Source organism: Parasteatoda tepidariorum, chromosome 6, assembly GCF_043381705.1.
Source record: "Parasteatoda tepidariorum isolate YZ-2023 chromosome 6, CAS_Ptep_4.0, whole genome shotgun sequence".
NCBI lineage: Eukaryota > Metazoa > Arthropoda > Arachnida > Araneae > Theridiidae > Parasteatoda > Parasteatoda tepidariorum.
This window is the reverse complement of record NC_092209.1, coordinates 11,019,031-11,043,007: the sequence shown is the minus strand read 5'-3', so window position 1 is coordinate 11,043,007 and position 23,977 is coordinate 11,019,031. Positions and strand designations below refer to the sequence as shown.

The following is a 23,977-nucleotide window of genomic DNA, read 5'->3' as shown; positions in this document are numbered from 1 at the left end:
TATAAACTTTAAACTATAAACTTTAAACTGCAAACTGTAAACTTTAAACTATAAACCTTAAACTATAAACCTTAAACTATAAGTTTTAAACTATAAACTTTATACTATAAAACTTAAACTATAAACTATAACCCTTAACCTATAAACTTTAGACCATAAACTTTAAACCATAAATTTTGATCTATAAGCTTCAAATTATAAAAATTTTCAGCATTGAAACTCATGTTGATATTTTTCCTTCTATTTCATAGCATTCTTTGGAGCTTCTATCTGCCTGCTATCAATTATATTTTTTGGCTGTGATCCACTACCGATACTCTTTTTACTCACTGTGGCCCTGGGAGTCAATGGATTCATGTATTCTGGATTTAATGTCACTCACGTCGATATGAGCCCAGAATTCTCAGGTAAGAGTTAAAAATCGTCAAGACGCCATTCATTAAATGTCTGTGTAAGAAAATGATAATGCCCTCTGCTTAGATTATTTTTCAATCAATACTTGCTGCAGCGCGTCTGAATCTAGAACAGTTCTTATGAGCTGCATGGTAACTGAGTGTATTGGTCTCAGCATCTTCTAAAACAGATGCAGAATTTTTCAGAAAGATTGCTGAGAATGTAAAATCGTTTAAAATTGTGAATCGTGAAGTCTTCAAAATTTTGAAAATCATTAAAATGGCGAAAATATTTTCTAATATCATTTAGGAAACTGTTGCAGCATGTATTAGCATCAGTGAAAGAACTCCAGTAGTCTAAAAGTTGAGTAAATTGAAACTTGAACGTTGAAATTTGAGTAATCTAAAAGTTGAGTTTATTCAAACTTGATAACTGAAGTTTGAGAAATCTGAACATTCTTTAAGTTGCCTAACAGTATTTAAGTAACAGTATTAAGTAGTAATTTTTTCCAGCAATATCCAAGTAACATATGCAACTTGTATTGTTGTTATGCACTGAGCTCAAATTGGAAAAAAAAAACTATTTAAACAGCATTTTGTAAGTACAATGTCAAAAAAAACGGACTACTCTAAAAAACTATTTTACATTCTAGGACTCAATCTTAATTATTCGAGGGAATAACCTCAGACATGATAAATTAATAGCGCAGAAGATATTTTATGTTACGAAATCAGACAAAAAACGTATTTTCTTAAAATAAACACACCTTTTTTACATACAAAACATCAAAATTTCAGCAAAGTCGGTCAAATAGTTCCTGAGAAGTTAAATTTTAAAAATATTTTTAAAATTCGATTTCCCAGGTTCAACTAGACTGATTTTGCTCAAGTTTTGTATTTTAGCATGCAAATTTACGTTCTTTAAAAAGATGTAAGAATTACATTACTAAAATTGCAATGTATATTACAATTAAAAAAAATTTCGATAATTACTAATTAAAATAATAAAAAAATATTAAGTATTTGCTCAAAGTTATTTTCTATATTTAATTCTCTTTGGAAAAACAAATTTTAGAATTGTGTGCAAAACATTATGAATTCGCTTAGAAAGTTTTTGAAATATGGTGAAATTCTGAAAAAAAGAAATAAATAAAAGTTACATTGCAAGGTCGAAATTTTGGATAACTCTCCTGACCATACTAAATGGCTACATTTCCCAAATTACGGCAACCTCTTATAATTTGGGGGTCAGAAATTTGAATACGTCGAAAAAAGTATGATTATTCACACATTTTTGCATCTATTTCTGTAATTTAAAATAACGTCTAAACTAATTAATTAGCCTATTTGAGGCTTCCTATTAAGTTCGTGTCCTACAAGCTGAAGATCTGATTATTAGATTAAAAGTTATTCAAGGTGATCCGTCTATTTTTTGCGCAACGTAGCTTAAAATTAATTTTTTGTAGGGGGAAAAAATCAATTTTTCTTTGCATTAATTTAACTCAGAATCAAATATGTAAAATTAAATTTTTCTAAAAGACGGGGAATTTGGTATTCTTTATGCTTTATAATGTTGTTTTATTTTAAGAAAAGGTTACGTAAGAAAAGTTATAAATAAATGAATTTTTGATTATTACAGGCACATTGATGGGCATTACAAACTGCATTGCTAATTTTTCCGGTTTCCTAGCTCCAGCATATGTTGGAAAAGTGACTGAAAGTGGTGTATGTATAGTTTTCAAGTTTTATGAAAGATTATTATGCGAAAAAATAACAAATTACTATAGTTTTAAGAAAGACAATAACAAGGACAATAAAAAAGCGTTACATTTAAAAGTATAAAAAGAAATGTAGAGTAAATTTGAAACTGCCATCAAGCAACTTTAGGCAAACCGTTTCTATCAATGTTTAACGCTAGTAGTTCCACTATTTTATATTCGAAATTTATTGTGGAAAAACCAAACATTCCTATTCACCATAATTTATATTTTGATCTGAAATATCTGTAATTTGATCTGAAAACGGGTCAGTGAGTATTTTAACTATTTAACCCTTTAATGGGCCCTTTATTTCTAGTAACGGTAAATTAAAGTATTTTTGGAATTGAAATTGTTTTAAGAACAATAATTGATAAAAAAAACCCATTTAGTTTATAAAAACGCCATTTTTTTGGTGGTAAAGATATATAACATGACCTATTAGGAACTTACTGACTTTTATTTTTCTTTATTTATAAAATAAATTCCTTAAATGCTACATACTTCAAAGGGAATTATGTATTTTATAACTTTTATACGTTTTTTAAAAGTGACAAATGGTTACCAATTTTATTCAAACTCACTTCAAGAAAGCTGAAGTTATTGAAAAATGAAAACCTAAATTAAAAGTGGTAAAGCGTGGTGGTAAGTATACTTACCACGGCCTTCAAAAGGGTTAAATGCCAATGTGTCCATTTTTGAAGCAAGTCTCTTTCTTTCTTTTTTTTAATTTTCTAAATATATGTTGAATCATCAGTTTACAGTGAAGAAATGACACAAAGTATTTGCGCCTAAATTTATTTAAGATAGGCATGGCATTCTCTTAATATAATTCATCAAACTTCAAGAATTTTTAAAACAAGAAACCCGAAATGAAAAGGTGTATGTAAATTATTATGCAGTATCTATTAATTTATTGTGGATTAAAGTGTACATATTAAGGTGAATATAACTATTTTTATTCCTTTTTTTTCTTCAAACAGCTTACCTCTTTAATTGAATAAAAACATAAAAAAGGGCTTGTTATTGATTTAGATTAACCCTTTCAACCCGATATTTTAGTGAATTTGATTTTGAAAGGTAGTTTAATTCGATGTTGAGAAATTAACAAGAAGCCCTTTCAACCCGATATTTCAGTGAATTTGATTTTGAAAGGTAGTTTAATTCGATGTTGAGAAATTAACAAGAAGCCCTTAAGGAACCAAGTCTATAGAATATTTATTTCCATTAGAACCGAGAGGGTTACGGCCTTTTAATATTACTGCTTTTTAGAATAAATCTTTAAAGCATCCATAAAAATTAATAGGCCAACTGTCATGATGAAATTTACAATCACGATTTCAAATTTTCAACGTACCAGGAAATGTGAATAGTGGTAGTAATATGAAGATAAAAAATATTCTTTTTCTACCAAAGGTTGCAAATAATTTTAGATAAATATAAATAGATCTGAAGGTTGATGAATTAAATTTTTAATTCCAAAGTGAATACGAATATTATAAAACAACTCCCAGGCCATGCTTGGGGCGTATCATATCAGGCCTGCAGAGGTTACAACAACTATGGAACCATTTTTTAATTATTTTCTATGTAATTAAAAATCATGAATCACTTTAATATTTACATAAAACTTTTTACTGCCATCTAAAACAAATATATGACTTTTGCACGGAATCCGAAAAGCTTGCATTAAGAATAACTACACTTCTAACCACAAAATTTTGATTCTTTACTAATGAAAACTGAATTTTGGCCAAGTAAAATGATTTGTTTAAAGTTTCGTAAGGATAATTAAAGTCGTATAAATTAATGAGCTATATGTTTAAATGAGTAGTAATTTTAATATTTTTTTTCTCCTTCAGCAATCCTTACACAACTGGAGCATTGTGTTCATCACCACATCTTGTGTCTACTTCGTCACTGCAATTATTTACAATATATTTGGTTCAGCCGAGCTTCAACCTTGGGGATAAGAACACTTTAAAAATAAAAAATGGTGATATAAATAAAAATAGAATTTTACGCTTATAAGAGAGCCATAAGAATCTCAAGCGTTAAATTTTTTTTCTAATAATAGAATCTTCAAGATAATTTTTAAACGTTACGTGACCAACTGATTTTCCAAAAAGCGTATACGTGAAACACAAATTGTATAAAAATAGTAGCGCTTAATGTATGAAATTTTAAATTTTAATTTTCTTCAAACAGTAAAATATTCTCTGAAGCAAAGTCTGCAATTCGTAAGTGTTTAAAAGAATTGCAACTGCCATCCGATATTTTAGTAGCATTTACAATAAAGCAAAAAAAAAACTGTTACGGTACTTTCCATAACATGTTTACTGCTAAAAATAGGTCCTGGTTACTTAAAATTTCTTATTTATGTCGAAACCTGTTCTTTAATGGTAAAAATTAACAAATTGATAAACGCTGCAGCAATAAGGAATAAATAAGGTGTAACTTAATCGTCTTTCTTTAGCATATTCCTCAATTTGATAGTTTTTCAATACAAATATTTAAATGATTTCCCGTTATTTAAACACCAATTATTTAAACACCAATTATACGCAAACCAGCGTAAAAAAATAAATAGTGATTCTGTACTGCTGACAAATATTTGTATTTTTAAATGCTTCTTAAAATTCTATCCCTTATGAAAAATCGAAGAAAATCTTCATGAATCGACTAGTTAATATAATAACTTTCGAAGCGAATTAAATAACTATTTACCTGATAGCGGAACATTAATTGTATAAAGAAGTAGTTATTAACAGAACTTGTAAGAGATGATTTTATTTGAGATTTTTCTTCCATGACAGATACCCTGTTTTAGCACACAGACGTATGCTTCTTGTATATGGCATCAATATCTATAATTTCTATCGAGAATCTGCAAATTATTTTTGCCAACTAAGTTTTTAAGAAAAATCCACGAGAACTACAACTATGTAAAAGGATGCTTTGCATTTATATATCATTTGTACATAAACATGGTTTGTTGCTCAATGTAAATGTATTTAAATGAGGTTTTTAATGAATGTGTATAAAAAAGTTTCTTTTTGTGTTGTTCTTCTTACATAATTTCCACAATCACACGAGACAAGATTTATTTAGAGCTAGCTTTCACTAATCACCGTTTTAATTTGACTCTATTTTATTTCTCACACATAACCTTCCAAACGATGGAAAATCGTCATTTGTATATGGCAGTAAATTGCTTCTGTACCAGAGTAACAAAGTTTTAAATCTTTTTTTTTATGCAAAAGTTATAAACCATTCTTGACTATAACTTTTTTTAAATGTATGTAAACAATTATTTTTGGGAATGTTATTTCATAAATTATATATCACCGATAAATAATTACTTTTGAATAAAAAGAAGAAATGAAATATTTTTGCTACCAGCATTTTTTTAAATAAAAAATTATTAATAATATTGCCAGCATATTACAGAGATGCAAACTGCTCCGGACAAGTCAAAATAAATTAATAAACGGTAAATAACTAAAAATTAAATTTTGCAAACATTTAACTATTTTTGCTTGCTTATTAAATGATATAGCATGACATAAGTACTATAAAATGGTGAATTACATAAGCCTACGAATTATTTAGAAATAGTGGTGGAGTAAAATATACTAAATCGAATTTATTAAATCCAAAATCACAATTGATAAACTACCACTTTAAAATATCTATTTGCTGTCCGGAGCAAGTTGGCATCTCTGATAATATCAATTAATTTGAAAAAATTAAAAATTCCTTCAGTAAAATTTACAAACTACTTTAAGAAGAGTGGTACATTTATGGTATTTTATTCTGACATGATTGAATAAAAGTCTCAATTAAAATGCATATTAATTGCATTTTAATATGACATGGATATGTCAGAAGTGATCGAGACTCCATCCATTAATCTATTTACTTATTCAATCGTTACTCCCATCGTGACTCGCAAATTATTCATATTTAATTTGAAAATATACTTCTCATTCGATTTTTTTACGAAAATATTCTTCTTATACACTTTCATTAGGAAATTGAAATAAATACGCTTGAAAAAGTTGGTAATTTTAAAATTTTGTGCATTTTATTAGTCACCCCTGGTACACCTTGGTTTGTGACCTTTTCACAACAGCATAACTAGTGTAAGAAGAAAAAATGAAATCCGAACTATTTTATTATATATTAATAAGAAGTTGGGGTTAATATTTATTTATCTACCACTACGGAGTTTGAATAAAAATCATTGGATCAAAACTCTACTATTGTATTTTGAAATTTGCTTCTAAAAAAAAACGTTAAAAGTTCAAAGATATTTTTCTTGTTTACTCTATGATTCTAAAAGTAACTTAACAGAAATTTTATGATCTTACAGATTTAGCATACCACAAACAACAGAAAATGCAAAAAGTGGTGACTGATCAATTTCAAAATTTTAATTAAAGAAACTAAAATCAGCAATTTTCTGTAACACATACTTTTCAGCTTACTGGGAGTGAAAGTTTTGATTTAAATATTACTATTATTGAATGTCAGTTATTTTTTGGAACAGTCATTGAACAGCCGACCCAATATTAGGCTTACGACTACTTAAGTTCAATATAGTTTTGAACTTAATCCAGAAAACAAGGAAAATCCTGGTTCAAGTATTGGGAGAAATTTTTTGCTTTTCGTTGCATTTGAGGGCTTTTTGATGGAACTAACACGCATTTGAGTTGCATAGAGGGGAAAACCTCCCACAGTTAGCCTGACTGCAAAGGGATTCTTAATCCATGATTCGTATACCACTGAAGATATTTCACATCAGCATTGTGGTCGGTGCAAGCCGGGAGCGGAATTCGCATCGACCAGCCATCGCTGGGATTCGAGCCCGTATCACTTCATTGCATGGGCGGATAGTGATTTTGTGGGGCCCTGGGCTGAAACTACTTAGGGATCCTAATAGCCATTTTGTCAAAAAACTGTTTTCTATAGTGATGTAGATAAGTATATAGAAAAAAATAGGACAATAAAATTTTCTTTTATTTATTTATTTTTATTTGTATATACAAACAGCAACTGTACAACATTATTGCAAAAGAAATTGGTTGGTTATGTGTAGTTTTATTATATAAATTAAAAAGCAACCTTTCTGCATTTTTGCGCCGCAAATTCCTTTATTTGCTCATCACATTGCAAGTCCTTCGTTAAATCACAATTAATGGAAAGAACTGATAAATGGTTTAATCGATGGTTCGACATTGTTGTATATTTGTTTTCTATATATGACATCCTGGAGAAAGAGCCCTCAGCTTCGTAGCTAGTGATTGGCAACGTTAAAAAAATCTTTAAGATAGTATAGCAATTTGGGAAAACATCAATATGTTTCTTTTCATAAATTAGCATAAAAATTTCACTGCAAGAGATATAAGACTCTGGCTTAGACTGAAGTAAATAAGAGTTTAACTGAATGCACTCATTCACTAAATGCTCGTCTACGTCATCTGGATAATAATCAACAATATTTCGTACACTTTCCAGATCTATGTTTTCCATATTTTTGTCTAGCAAATCCATTAAAAATTTGAACTTCTTGCTATACATCTCATAGACTTGGCTCCCTTTATTTAAATCCATAATCAGCTTATCCAACGAAACGTTTAGCGTGTCTCTTTTAAATTTTTCTGCCCCGTATACTGAGAATTTATCTGTAGACTTATCTGAAAATTTTGGAGTAATGCATCTTTTGTTTATGTCATTGTAGTCAATTCCCACACTAGTACTTAATTTTTTAGCTTTCTCTTCGTATTCCTTTAGCTTCTGATCTGATTGGTACCTTACTGCTCACGAAGTCCTTTAATGACACAATTAACTTGTTACCTTCACAAATATCTAAACCAGGGCTCTGTATTTTTTTATTAACTAAATTAAATCTCCCCAAAATTTCTTCCCAAAAAATAATTAAAATTGCACTATCAAGTTTCGCCATTTTATTGAATAAATTTCGTGCCTCTTTCCGGAAATCAACTTTCTCATCCTCATTTTAGCTGAAACTTTCGAAAATTTTCATACTGCCATCGTAATTTTTTTTCAAAGCTTTGACAGCATCATAGTGACAAGACCATCTGGTCTGGCTTAAACTTTTTAACGTAAATTTGAGTTTTGTTTCACGATTTAACAGTTCCCACCTATGGGTCGAAGTAGAAAAGAAAACGTATATTTTTTGAAATACACTAATGAGTGCATTACAATAATGAGTGCATATTTTTTGCACTACAATAGTGATTGTAACAATAATGAGTGCAGTAATTCACAAATTATCATTAAAAATAGATTAAAAAGTTCATTTAGTATTAAAAAAATACATTAAAAACAAAAAAGAACATTATTTATAACTTTTTACTTACCAACTAAGAGCAGGAAATCTTTTCTTATACTGATTATGTACTTTCAATTATAAGTAAAATAAGAGAAAGGTCTTTAAAACTTTTGAGTTATCATTTATTAGTAAACTAAACAAGTTTGTCACTTTGACGACGAGAACAGAAGTGCGGGGAAAAAAACAAAATTACGGCGGGCGTTAAGCGGCGCGGCGGGAAGTCTCCCGTAATAGACGCGAAAAAATACACTGACCAAGTTTTTTTTTAATATTAGATTTTTTTTTAATTCAAAATATCACCTACTGTTTTCAGTGGGGACTGGGGCCCTTTCTATCAACGGGGCCCTGGGCTGCAGCCCAAAAAGCCCTTAAGAAGATCCGCCCCTGCTTCATTGGAAGGCGAGCACTCTATACCCTGAGCCTCCACGGTTCTAATCTAAGTTATGGTGATAAATACTATTGAATAATTAAGCAGATTATAAATAAATTAAAATGAATTGAGCTTCTATCACTTTATACATTTTAAGTTGCCCGTGGCATACCTGATTTACAAATTGCTAATATGAAAGCTAGTAATAAAGTCATCAAATTCCTGTCCCCATTTTGGTTTATCGAAATTTTGAATGGGTTGGAAGCATTTTTGAAAAAAAGTTTAAGCATATTTTTTCAAATTATGTCAACTCTTTGGAAATGTAAATTCTACCTAAGCATCTGCTGCTAGTAGAAAGATTGTTTACATAGAGCTAGTATAGATGTGTTGGTATTATTTGTCAATCATCAGTATACTTCCTTTTTAAAATAACATGTATATAGGTGGGAGCAAATATATTAAAGTATCGAGGTTTACCTCTTTTCCTATATAAAAATATTTTAATTCATAAAGTTTTCATTTTTTATTTTATGACCGCCGTTGAACACTCGACCCAATTTTTGGGTTTACGACCACTAATGTTCAACGCCGTAGCCTTGTAATTTTAAACCAATCCTGAAGACAAGGAAACTCCTGGATCGGTACCCCCAGAGGTATTGATTTGTTATGGGAACATGGAGGACTTTGAGACTCGACAGATTTAACGTGCACCAGTCACCATTTACTACACGGGGAGTCTTCGACCGGCGGGGACCGAACCCACTAACTCTTGGACATGGGCCCGGCACCCCACTGACCAGGCTATCCCGTCCTAGTAGCGACAATTTAATTTTACATAGAAAAACTAGCAACGTTACATTACAGACTCAAAGGATGGACATCGACAATAACAGTACAATATAAAATAGCTAGTCACGTCACGGGTATTTTTTCATTTTATTTATTTTCTATTTATTTTTTTTTTACATTTACCATAAATGGCCATCACGGGTAGCGGAAAAGCTCCGGACTCACTGTCTGTCCCCGGGGACTGGGAGCAGGGTCAGTGGTGTGGCGTGTGTGGTGATCAGTCCCGTTGGCTGCTATTGTGAGCTAGTCCGTGGTTGATTGTGTGATATGTATGTTTTGTTTATGTTGTGTTGTGTGTTTTACCAATTTTTATTATGAGTAGTAGTTGAGGCAGTGTTTTGATGGATCATGATATAGATTAGTGTATTATTGTGTGTGCGTTTATCGACAGTTAAGCCATCTCTTGTTTGTGTGGATCGAGCTTGTGGNTTTAAGTTGCCCGTGGCATACCTGATTTCAAAATTGCTAATATGAAAGCTAGTAATAAAGTCATCAAATTCCTGTCCCCATTTTGGTTTATCGAAATTTTGAATGGGTTGGAAGCATTTTTGAAAAAAAGTTTAAGCATATTTTTTCAAATTATGTCAACTCTTTGGAAATGTAAATTCTACCTAAGCATCTGCTGCTAGTAGAAAGATTGTTTACATAGAGCTAGTATAGATGTGTTGGTATTATTTGTCAATCATCAGTATACTTCCTTTTTAAAATAACATGTATATAGGTGGGCACAAATATATTAAAGTATCGAGGTTTGCCTCTTTTCCTGTATAAAAATATTTTAATTCATAAAGTATTGACATGAAGAGCTTAGTGAAAGAAAGAACCAGGTTAATGATATTTTTAGGACAATATATGATATATTGTAATATCATTAATCAGTTGCGCCAATATGAATATGTTCATTGCAACAAAATTGTTTACGCTATCACTTTAATCTTAACATCTAGTTTTGAATTTAATCCACACTAACTTTGAGTGTTCTTCCTTGATTTTTATTTCAAATTAGACAGGGGCAAATAAAAAATTAGAATTATTTTATTAGAGTATAAAATCTGAATAAGAATATAGAATTATTTTCACGTCTTCTGATAATTGGTTGTAAAATAGTTCAAAAAACAATATTCTTTCTTCCTGCCATGATTGTTATGCCATGCCCTCTGTTAGTGTTCAATTTCATAATGATTATGTTAAATATCATAACGGTTATGTTAAATATCGAGTTTTTTTTTAAACATAAAAGACATTTAAAACTTACATTGAATATTATTCAAGAGGGTTATTTTTGTTTTTTTGTGATTGAAGTAAAAATTGGTTTGAGCAACAAACATTCCCAGATATTTAACTGGTTAAATAAGAAAATTCCCGATTTCTATGAAAACAAAATAAACCAACGTGAAATTTTTTACATTGAAAAATACATACTTCAACATTATAAAACGAAAAATTAAGATCGAGAAGCTTTGTTTTAGAGCAATAAAAAAATATAGAAATATTTTAGCTTAGAACTATTTTTTATTTTGTAAAACTAAAAAGAAAACAAAAACAGCATCTTGATTATTTTATATTGAAAAAAATAGCATTTAAAATTCGAAGAAGAAAATTGGGTAAAAAATATAGTTTTTATAAATAAAACTTCGAATTATTTTGACTAAGAGCCATTTTTTTATTTTTTTTTAAATGGCCCAAAAATAAAACTCTTTTTCGATTGAAAAACATAATATTCAACATTATGAGAAAATAGAAGGTTTAGAAAATCTGTTCGTATTTGTAGAAATTTTTTAAAAATAATTTGACTAAAAACTACTTTTTATTCTTTTAAAGACAAAAACAATTTTCAAAACAAAATTCGACAAACTTTCAAATTTAACAAAATTTTCAAATTTAAAGACAAAATCTCGACTTATTTTAAGTTTAAAAGTGTAATATTCAACAATATTCGAAAAAAAATTATAATGAATGAAAAGAAAACTTTTTTACCTACTACTTTTTTTGGATTTTATATTTCAGTACAAATATGATTTCGATATTCTAACAGATTTTTTAGTAACTATTAAATTGTTTTTAAAAATATCAATACAAAAAATATTTCTGTTTGTAATTAGAGTGTCAGGAAAAAATACCCATTTACACCGGTGACACCGGTGACCCATTTACATCAAAAAACACTCTCGACAGCTCCCCGGTCCTGATTTTTGTGGACCAAATTTCTCTCATTTTGGTTACCCTCAACCAGTTTTTTTAAGATATAGATACCAAAATTCATCAAAATAAACGGGTTTCTTTTTTTGCAGAGGTGTCAGATTTTTGCATCGAATTCCGAAACTTAAAATGTCATTTACACAATTTAATTAGCCTCATTAAAATTTTCCTTTCACATGACTACGATTGCATGGTAGTACGTGATCATTAGATCAAAAGTTATCTACGAATTAATAATAAAAATTTTCCTATCACATGATTAGGATTGTATGGTAGTACTTGATCATTCGATCAAAATTTATCTACGAATTCCGCGTTATTTTTAACAATGTAATGCACGTTCTGTTTGTTTTTTGTTTTAATATTTCATGATAAGGAAATTCACCTTAATTCAAATTTAAGAAACCAATCATCAAGCATTATGTTATAAAGTTTGTTACTATTGAGCGAAATTTGACTACGAATTCGTACAATATCGACAAATCTGAATCACTGAATTATTCTATTCAGATTAAAATGAAATAAAATAGTTTGTGCTATTTCTCTGAAAACCTGAAAAAAGCGTTAAGTTTGGCAGTGCATTATGAAGGCTTTTATTTCTTGTACATTTCAGGATAGAACCTCTTTACTTCTATTCAAATGCCAATCAGGATTATCATTTGACGGATAATTGTGATTTTTAGGTCTCTCAGTTTCGTAACACCTGTTTGTAAAACCCTCGTAACGTGTTTCAAATTGTCATAGGATACATGTTACTTTGTAACAGATGTCTTAACTTATATTATAATCAAGCTTTTATTCATTACATTGCCCCAGACGTTGTAACATGTATCTTTTCTCTGTGATGGAAAGCTTATTCTAAATTTTGAAGTTATAAACATGTTGCCAGCGAAAGAAGTAAAAAGTATTTTGTTTCAAATATATGTTGACAAATTAATAATTATTTTATAACCATCCAGGAGAACGATGTGTCTTCTATCACGAAGTAACAAATTTTAATTATTTTTAGTGATAAAAATTTTATTCCCAGCATTATTTTTCCTAATGTTTTGCCAAAATGTTACTAAGTAATGTGAAGCTTAATCTATGTATCAAATATTTTTGCTTTATCTACGCATTGAGTCATCCAGAAAGTTCCCTAAGGTCTGCTGCAAATATCCAATTGGTAGCAAAATGTAAACTACTCCTTCTGTCGCAAATTTTGAACTGATTACTGGTAGAAATGGCACCGACTATATACAACGCTTCCTATCACTGAAAGCCTCCACACGGTTTCTTGTCCGATCAGACCACTATAAAAATAAACCTATTAGTGAAAGAACCATTCAATATGAAATCTATTAAAAGTTAGAAGGTAGCAAATATATGTCTAAAAATTTGTTTCATTTATGAATATAATTGGTTTGTTGTATTTACTTGTCAACCACTAAAGATTCAATTCTCAAATATATATGATAAATTTCTCTCGAGTACTTTTATAATAGAATTTGGGTTCATGCGCACAAGTGGTTCGCTTTTTAAATAATCTACTCAGACTACTCATAAGAAACCATGTGGAGGCTTTATGATGTAGGAGGTGATGCTATATGCTACCATTATGTGCTTACGTAAAAAACGTTCAGTTGTAGACGGATTATGGGGTAGAGCTCTCTTGCCGTAAGGCTGACCGTGGCAGGTTTACGTGGTTTTAATCTAATTGTAACACAAATGCGCGCTAACCCTTTCCACTCGAGAAGTGAATGTCAGTCACCACTGTCGCCTGTAAATAACCACCACTCTAATTGTAAAAAATTTTTCATCTTAATGTTTGGTTACCACTTCATTCAGAGGTAAGTTTGTGAAAACTCGTTCAAAATGCTAATAATTGCGTCCATTTCTTTGACTGTTAAAAGGACTACTTCGAGTGAAAGGGTTTTTTCCATCAAAAAGTCCTCCACGAATACAAATTTCTCCCATTATTTGATCCAGGAGCTTCCTTGCTTTCTGAATCGGATTAAAAATTTCAAGGCTACAGAGTTGAGCATCAGCAGTCGTAAACCCAGAGATTGGTTCGGCTGTTATACGACGGTTTTAAAATAAAATATTGGTAGTGATGATTCTATGATTTTGTTAAAGCATTTTTCCGAGATTCCAGGGTGCCATGCCATCAATCAATAGCAGCTACTTACCGAACATTCCTCCCTTAAATCAGTATCAAATCAGCTTCAAAAATCCAGTATTCGCACGATCATAAACACGCCTCATTTTTTTTAAGGACTATTCCAATAGTGATAGCATAAAACTGTCTTCCAACTATTCAGCGTTACCACAGGCGATTAAAATGCAAAAAGTGCTGTCTAATAAAATCCAAAATTTTATTTGAAAAATTAAAATTAGAAACTTTTTATGGTATATTTTTTCCTGCTTACTAATAAAAGTGAATGCAAAACATGTTTGTATATGAATAATATGAAATGTAGACTGAGGTAGATACGATTGAGTAATTTAAGAGATAATAAAAAAATTAAAGTAAACTTATTTCCTACCACTTTTTACATAAATAGTCAGTCTCCTGTGGCATCCCTGCTATTGACTCATGAATTCATTAGCAGTATTAGTTAACTGGTGTCGATCTACTTAACTGCACTGTAAGTTAATTATGGCTTTACCTACTTGAGAAATAGCAACTAATTTGCAGGACTGCCAACTTTTTACGCTTCTTACAAAAATTTATTATAGTGGTAGCTAAGCTAATGTATTAATTTTTGCTCAGTTATTTAAAAGTTCATATGCAATACCACTTTTTTCCAGCACTTTCGTGGAGAGGCTTTTAAAATTTTGACGAATTACCAAAAATTCCGAAAGCTTTGATTTTTAAATGTCGATCACTCTGTAAAATACATTGCAGAAAGCATATAGAAGTTGGCAGGCATAAATTTGGGAAGTAGATAGTATAAAATAAATGTCCTGTTTTTAAAAATGAATGATTATGTAATGATAATTTAGTAATCATGAATGGATAATTTCTTTGAAAAACAAAACAGCTTACGAAGTAATTTTGCTACCACTTTTTTAAACTTTTGTATGAATTGCACAAATTTCAAAAACGCATTTTTACATGTCCCCTTTGCTATGTGGTAATTCGCAAAGGGCCAATTGCTAGCCAGCTTGGATTATCCAAATGTCATTAGAAAAAACAATAACAACAGATCAATTTAGTGTTCTTCAATATGAACTTTATATGAAGTATGTGATTCAAGATGTAATGTAGCGTTTAAAAAATTTTACCAAAATAAAATGTGATACAGCTTACCACTCCAAGAGTTTTGATTTATTTAAATTCAATATTTTCCCACAATAATCTAATTATGGTTTCTCGAAGAAAATAAAGTATTTATTCATTTTTGAAACAATTTCATGTTGAAAATTAAAAGCGTTAGCAAAAATATTTAAAAGACTTAACTAACAGACGTTCTTTCGGAAAGGAACTAGTATAAACCATTTTTAATAAATCAGGGTTCCGGAGAGTATGTTAAGCATTTTAATGTTGCAGCAAAATTTATGTCATAAAATATGTTTCTTGACCTTGAAAATATATCTTTACAATGATTTAAAAACTGAGCGGTGGCTCAAGGGGTAGAGCATTAGCTCCAGATTTTTAGAGCATGAGGTGAAATTCTAGCGAAGGCTGGTGGACACTAATTCTAATTCTGGCTCGCATCGATCACAGTGCTGACGCAAAAATATGCTCAGTGGTCGACGTATCATGGGTTAGAATCCTTTTGTCGTTGGCTGACCATGGAAGGCTTTCGCTGTTTCCCCCTTCCTGTAACGCAAATGCGAGCTAGTACCATTAAAAAGTCCTTCACAAAGACTAGTCTGTCCCGATGCCGTAAATTCGGAATTGGTTCGGTTGTTTGTAAAATATAAAATAATTCAAAAATCTTACATTATGTATAGAAATATATGTAAACTTCAGAAATTTAAGTTGCTACGAAATAAAGAAATCTTCTAATGTGGATATTTGTTCTATACCCAAACATTTTGTTTTAAAAGAGGCACTAGTCTTAGATTTTATATATTTAAAATATATATTTTTTTCTTTATTGAAAAAGGAACCATCCTTTTAAAACGAAACTGTCACAAATCGTACTTAAAATATCAGCAAAATTAAAAATATCATAGATTTCAAAATTTTAGTTGTGTATTATAATAATTTAAAAATATTAATCGAAATCATTTTTATGATTGCATACATTTTAATAAATGAAATCGGTTATTTATTTTCAGTAATTCCGGCTCGTCTAGTGCTGACTTTTCTCGGCTTCTTGGGTCACGTCAATCTCTACGCCATGAGAGTAAACTTAAGTGTGGCAATGGTTGCCATGGTTGGAAACCAACGACCAACGAATGGTAGCAATGAAACAATGGTCACTTGTCCAGAGCTGGTGATTACAAAAAACCAATCCTTGGAAAACGCCGAAATGGTGAGTTGACTTAAAAAAAACTTTAGTTTAATCCTCTTACCTTCATCCAAATACTCTTGTCCAACCCGATACGTTTTATAAGTGACCAGGAAAATTTATCAAATAATAAATTGAAATATTGTTTTATGAAAAAATTCGAAAAACTATTTAAATATTGCGCTCTTTGAGGGAAAGGGGAAAAAAATTCAAGTGGTAATTGTTTATCCCCGTTACGAGGAAACGTTCACTACATAAAAAGAAAGTCAGCATTTAGTAATATGTCAGTTTTTTGTTCAATTCACCTGCATTTGTGTTTTTCGTCAAATTCATGATGAAATTCACCACCGGACAACACTTTTCGCATATTGCTGATCAGCACAAAACCTTCCTTTCCATTAAATGTTGTGCATACGTAACTAAATATAAACTTATTTATTGACATGATGATTGCCGCGCTATTTCTACATAGCTTGCCCGTCTGGCCACAGACGTAAATAACTAATAAATTTGCAAATATTAGACAGGTTTCTCTAGTTTTTTAAAAGGTTTAGCATGACATATCGAGTAAAAGTGGTGCGAATTGTTGACCTGCGAATATAAACATCACCTCCTACATCAGAAAGCCTCCACACAGTTTCTTATAAGTAGTCTGCTCAGATTATTTAAAAAGTGAACCACTTGTGCGCATGAACCCAAATTTTATTTTTAAAGTACTTGAGAGAAATTTATCATATAGGGTAAACTAACCAGTGAAGGAACACTTAAGCTTCGCTTGCTTTTAAAAAATCATATTAATTTCAAAATTCGTAATTTAAATTAGATGACTGTGTCAACATATTTTTTACTAATTGCAAATTATGTAAAAAAAATTGTAGAGAACTTACATAATATTGTTTTAAAGTTTTGGAGGTTCAAATAACAAGTAGTAAGAAGACCAAGTGAAGGAACAGCTCATACCAGTGAATGAACACCCAGTAAAGGAACACTTAATTTTCGTTATTTTTTAATGCTCTTTATGAATTTATAAGCCATACAAATATTTAAAAACAAGCCTATTCTTTAAATTATAACATATAAATACTTGGAAAATGTTAAATTTTTTTTGTAATCATGAATTGAAAATTAAAGTGTCAACATATTAACACATACTTTTCATTCACTGGGAAATCTATGCACAGTAAAGGAACATGCCTGCTCCCTCACTGGTTAGAAGTTGTTTTTCGTATTAACATACTTTTGATGCGGAACATCACTAAAGGTACAAGAAAATAAAATTTTATCTTTTATTTTCATTAACTTAAAAAAAAAAACAGTAAAGGAACATTTGTTCCTTCACTGGTTTTTCAACGTTTGGTGATCACGTGAATAAACACCCCCTTATCTCAGTACTTTATTATGCTATGATGCTTACAAAAAAATAAAACGTAATTTCAATAATTATATTTTGAATTCTCTTTTTCACAGTGAGAAAAATAAAACTATTACATGCAATTAATTCCACTTCAAACATATAAATACAAACACTCACCTTATAATTTTTTCAAAGAAACAAGGTGTTGCAGAGATAACAAATTCAAAATTTTTTCCAGGGAAGTCTATTTGACCAGGTAATTCAAAATATTGCTAGATGACTTCTTATTGTTTGGCGGTAAGCTATTGTTACCAATCAATCTAAAGAAAAACTTTCAAATTCTTATTTTTAATCTATATATATGAAATGTTCCTTCACTGTGGTAGCGTTCTTTCACTGGTTGGTTTACCCTATATTTGAGAATTGAATCTGTAGTGGTTGACAAGTAAATAAAACAAACCAATTATATTCATAAATTAAACAAATTTTTAGACATATATTTTCTACCACTTTCGAATTTTTAATAGATTTCATATTAAATGGTTCTTTCACAAATTGGTTTACTTTCATAGTGGTCTGATCGGACTAAGGAGTCGTGTGGAAGCTTTCAGTTATAGGAGGCGTTGATATAAACCTGCAATTTGCTTAGAAATTGTGGGTGATAAAAATATACTAAATTGAATTTATTAAACCAAGAATCACAATTAATAAACTACCATTCGAAAATATTTATTCGCGGTCGCGAGCAAGCTGGCATTTCTGTGTATATAAATAAAACTATTTTCGTGTGTTGTATATTGCATTAATTTCTTCAAACCATTTTAGCAACGATAATTAAATATAAAAATTAAACATTTACTCGAATTATGTGTTTCTAATAATCTTGCCTTCGTCTGTCACCGGTGATCACCGTGGCGCTACGAACGAACTCAGTGTCGGTCACCGCTGACCCCTATGGCATTCAACGTGTTAATGATAAAGAGCCATATTAATAAAATTACGATTTGTGGATCAGCAATATTTACCTTGAAATTATTTTCACTTTATTTTCATTAGTGCTATTTCTGTTTACAAAGAGAATTAAAAGCAAAAATAAAAGCATTAAATGTTTGCATTAAATTTAAACTTTGAAGAGTTTTATTTTGTCACTCAATTTACTACTTACAGTATATAACTGAGAAATAAAGTTCAATATAGTAAAAAGTACATAATATTTCCAATCTTAAAGGTGCTCGGTGACTGTTAAATTTTTAGAGGCTCTGCAAGAAATTTAAAAAAAGATCTTGGTTAAGATTAGATAATTAAATTGCATAAAAACTGCATCATTAAGAGGAGAAGCCGATTTTTTCAATTTAAAAATCTCATGCAACGGAAAGAAATCCTATAGTTATTCTTTGTCTTCCCAAAGTTATTCATTATTTTTTATATTTTGCACAAAAATGAATAATGTCATAGATTGTATATTTCACGGAAAAAATCAAATAACCCGACATACTTATATAAAAAAATAAATATCTTCGATTATTATTGACCATTTTCAGTTTCAAAAGCCATAGATTAATAATTTAAGACCAAAATTGAGATAATTATATTAATAATAGTTTGCATCTAAGTGAAAATCCTTAAAGTGCAAAAAGAAAAATCGAAAGTTGATATTTTTTAATTAAATTATTTACAATAAGTCAGCATTTATATTTTTAGATAAAGGTTGAACTAATTTTCGATAAAAACTTATAGTTGATTTTTTTTGCATTTAAATAATAGATATTTGCACTTAACATATTAAAGTTCAAACTACTAATGTGGTCCAGCATACCCTCCATTTATATCATAATTAAATTAGAAATATCCGTATTTCCAGGAAATCCAAAGTACTGTATAAATAGATATTATAAATTAAAATCAAAATAATTTTTGTCCATTACTACAAATGAATTATTTTAACAGATGTGTAAAATTCTCCTTCTCATCGGTATCAATATTTTTAAAATGGAGACAAAATATTGTATAAATAAATATTATAAATTTAGTTCAAAACAATTTTTGTCCATTACTACAAATAAATTATTTCAACTGATGTTTAAAATTATCCTTCGCATTGGTATCCTTTTGCTCTTCTTGAATATCTGCAATAATATTTTACCCATTTTCAAATGGGTCTTGGTTTCGATTTGATGGCGTTCACACACTTTTCAATTGTGTTCTAGAGTAATAGTAAACGTTTCTAGAGTAATAAAAGCATGCGTTACTATGGCGACCGCTGCAGTTTTATTTTTCAAAAGCAGGCATTTTTAATGTATTTACACAATACTAATTTAAAGCATTTTTATATTCTCTTTGTTATTCACTTATATTAGTTGTCTTGACGGTGATTTTAATACAGGGGAGAGACGGGTAGCCCCGCCCACAGTCAATTTCATAAGTATAGAATATTTTTTCAAATCAATGGGCCATCGGACATTAATTGTTATATTAAAGAAAGATTATTTTCAAAGTTTCAAGTATTTATGCAGCTGTTAACATGGTAAACAATAGTTTTGAAAATATGTTGAATACAATAGTCATGAAATTAAGAAAAATTGGTTGAATGTTTCGATTAAACTTCATTTTAATACTAAAAAAATAATTTTTTCTATACATACAGCATTAAAGTATGTAGTCTTAGGTTTAATTTGCACGAAGAAAGAAGTTTATTTTTGAAAAATTGTTCGAGTAATTACAAATTTACAAAAAAATTGAATTTCGGGCAGCCCCGCTCACATGAATGTCAGGTATCACCGCCCAATTTTATTTCGTTGATAAATGTACGGTTGCAAAGATTATTATTTTATTGCTTCAAATTTGAATGTTATAATCATTTTTAACAACAAATATTGTTGTTATTAAAAGATTGTTATTAAATGAGAGAATTCACTAAAAGTATATAAATATTTAATAAATAAAATAATTTTGTGACAAAAATGATAAATGAGGTTTATCTATTGTCAATACATTGGTCACTTTAATTTATACCTGAAAAAAAAAAAACAGTCAAAAAACATGATTTTTGTTACTGGGCGGGGCTACCAGACACATTTTGAAAAGAGCTGAAAAACATGTTTTTTTTAATTTCTATTTTTTTAAGTTAAACTATTCTTTTTTTGGTTTATTTTTTTTTGCATTATTTAATTAGATGATAAAATAATAGAAACATACAAAAATATTGATTATTACTCAATATTATACAGAAATATAAGCAATACTCCTTAAGTGGGCGAGGCTACCCGACTCTCCCCTCGAATACTGGAGAAGTAAGGTGACGTCTTGAAACACGTATATAGGCGGGATTTGAAAACCAATCCGACGAATAACATCAATTGAAACAGTTTTTGCAGCCCATGATTTGAAATGTATGCGTTTATCGGATTTAATCCTGAAAAAAAAAATCATTTGACCAATGGGTAACCAGCATACCTGCCAACTCTCCCGGATTTTGCGGGAGATTTTATTTTCATATTTAAAGTGGTAGTAAATATATACTACTTTTTCCTTTTATAAATTTAATTTCTAAATGATTTTGATCACCACTATTGTTACAAAAATTAAACCTATATATTAATATGCTTTAATATTTGTTGTCAACTTAATTTTTTTCAAATACAACGTATTTGTTTGCTTAAAATTGAAGTTTTAATTCCATTTTAATACCACTGCGAAAAGTGATAATGGAAGGGATTAAAAGTTGGCAGGTATGGACCAGTGATCGTAACAAAGCGATCACTATTTTTTTATGTGAACTATATTTGAGGATTTTGCTAAAAGATTTACGTTAACGTTTCTAACGCTGCCATTTTGTATTTTATACTTTTTGGATTTCTAATAACTATTTTGACACTAATCTAATGGTTCTTAATGTAATTGTAATTCTTTTTTTTTGGTAATCTTACAATTTCTTTTCAAAAATAATAAAACAAGTTCTTATTACATATTACAATATAATTCTTACAGCCACCAAACGAGTTTTAATCCAATACGGTTAACGCAACTGTTGTAAAATGGTATATAACTGTAATTACTTCTGTGTGGACATCAAAAACTAAATTGATTGATTGTTTTAGCAATTTTTTTCCTTCAAATTCCCCAAAAATTGAAATTACAACTGCATTAAATGAATGTGTAACTACCACTTTTCTTTTTTAATATAAATAAATAATATTATTCGCTATCATTAAATTATTATGATTGAATTAACTCTTTCCTAATTTTAGAAAAAAAAGCTTAAGCGTTAAGTCGTGGCAGCTTTAATTTATTTAAAAATAAATTTCTATAGTATCGTACTATAGTAAGATAGAACTATTCGATTTCTAAGATCATTAAATAAACAGAACTCAAAATTGACTATCTACCATTATAAACAATAAAAATTATAAACACAATTACATTTCTTTAATCTGAAAATTCAATCATAGACTTAACTTCGTATTTTACATGAAGATTAAAATTTTGTTTCAAATATTTTTACTATTTCTAAAACCATCGATACGGGTATTAAAAACTTTATGAGAATAGAATTTGTAACGAGACGCTAATTTACAATCCAGTGACCTTTAACAACTAATTTTTTTTATTTTTTTATTTTTTTATTTTTTTTTTTTTGAGATTTTAATCTTAGCTGTAGTTGGCCCCAAATATAATGCAAGCTTTTATTTATTTTCTTTTTTTTTTAAGAAAAAGGAAGGAAATCTGTTACCCGAAATGAAACAATGACAAGAATCAAGTTTTTTTTTTATATTTAAAAGAATGCTAAACAGGGGTGCAGATCGTTAAAAGACAATTTTTCGAAACCATGTCGTGATAAGAAATGATTCTTTATTTGCGAATAATATGCTATTTTTATAACAGCTGTGAGTTTGCTACTAATACTCATGACTGTCAGGTCATGTTTAGCCTATCTAAAGCCAGCGCTATTTACCTTTATTTTGAAAATGACCCAAAACGTTGATATAGAGAAAAAACATAGTTTTATGAAAATGAAAAGCGTTTGTGGTCTAATTGTTTAATATTTTAAAATTTATTCCAATTTTGCATTACTTAGGCTCATAAAAATTTGCAAAAACTGAGAATAAAGCTCAATGGCTTTTTTTTTTTTTATTTCATTTGGCGACAAAGCTTCGAAAAACAGCGTAAAACGCTGCTGGATTAGAAAATCTTCCACGGGACAAATAAAATCAGGCGATGTATACGGAAAAAATGAATGATGCAAGAACAAGGAATCGGGGTTCGATAAAATTTTTAGTATATTAAGTTAAATAGAAATTTGTTGCCTCTGTAAAAATAAACCTTAATCAATTTTAGATTATTGGCGAATTCGACTGGGATTCTGATGTTCAAGGTCAAGTCATTGGCTCCTTTTTCTATGGTTATTTTATAACTCAAATACCTGGAGGTGTTTTGGCGGAAAAGTATGGCGGAAAATGGTTTTATGGAGTAGGAGTGTTAGCTCATGCAGTGTTCACTTTATTGACACCTGTTGCGGCCAGATTGAGTGTCTGGTTATTGATTGCTGTGAGAGTTGTGGAAGGAATGGCAGGAGTAAGTAGTAATAATACTACTTTACTGATTGTAAAATATTCTTCTGTATCAAATATAGGATAGAATAATTTACAAAATAATATTCTATACTATATCAGTAACAGAAAAATTGGTCAATAGTTGAGATGTGAAAGTAGCTCATAAAGTTGATGGTCTATTTTTCAAGAAGTAGCAAATTTCGGAAGTAGAAAAAAGTGGAGACATTTCCTAGATATTTACACATAACTGCTTGATAAGTTCACAAAGTTGAAATAATAAGTTATACATATATATTTATACCTAGTGGATATTTCCTTCTGTTACCTACCACTTTAAGTTCGACGAAACAGTGTGACATAGATTAATATCAAATTATGAATAATTTAATTAGCAATACATAATGGTAGTAATAAATTTCTGTAGTAATAAATCAATTGTGTGACCGTTAATTTATTTTCGTAAAAAAGATACAACATATTAAGGACTTCCAATAATACATAACAGTATTTCAATGACGCCAACATTTTCAATAAGCAATGACGTGACCGAATGGACAACGAAATGGATATTTTCTATTATCAGCTATCACATTTAGAGTATAAAAAAAAGCAGTCTGATCATTTTCGAGTATATTGAGATATTTACTTCAAACAAACATGAAAGTAGATGGTGAATATGAAGGTCTGCATTTTTGAAATAAATGAGA

At 29.6% G+C, this 23,977-nt stretch overlaps 1 protein-coding gene across 1 annotated transcript in view; it reads left to right on the top strand.

Moving 5' to 3' along the window:
* Positions 1-23,977, top strand: part of LOC107447482 (uncharacterized) — an 84,481-nt gene that overhangs the window by 32,146 nt on the left and 28,358 nt on the right. The window contains exons 11-15 of the mRNA XM_071181641.1: positions 252-407; positions 2,032-2,117; positions 4,012-4,120; positions 16,195-16,391; positions 23,056-23,292. Of these exons, the coding sequence (XP_071037742.1) occupies positions 252-407; positions 2,032-2,117; positions 4,012-4,120; positions 16,195-16,391; positions 23,056-23,292 (785 nt within the window). The remainder of the gene's footprint in view (positions 1-251; positions 408-2,031; positions 2,118-4,011; positions 4,121-16,194; positions 16,392-23,055; positions 23,293-23,977) is intronic.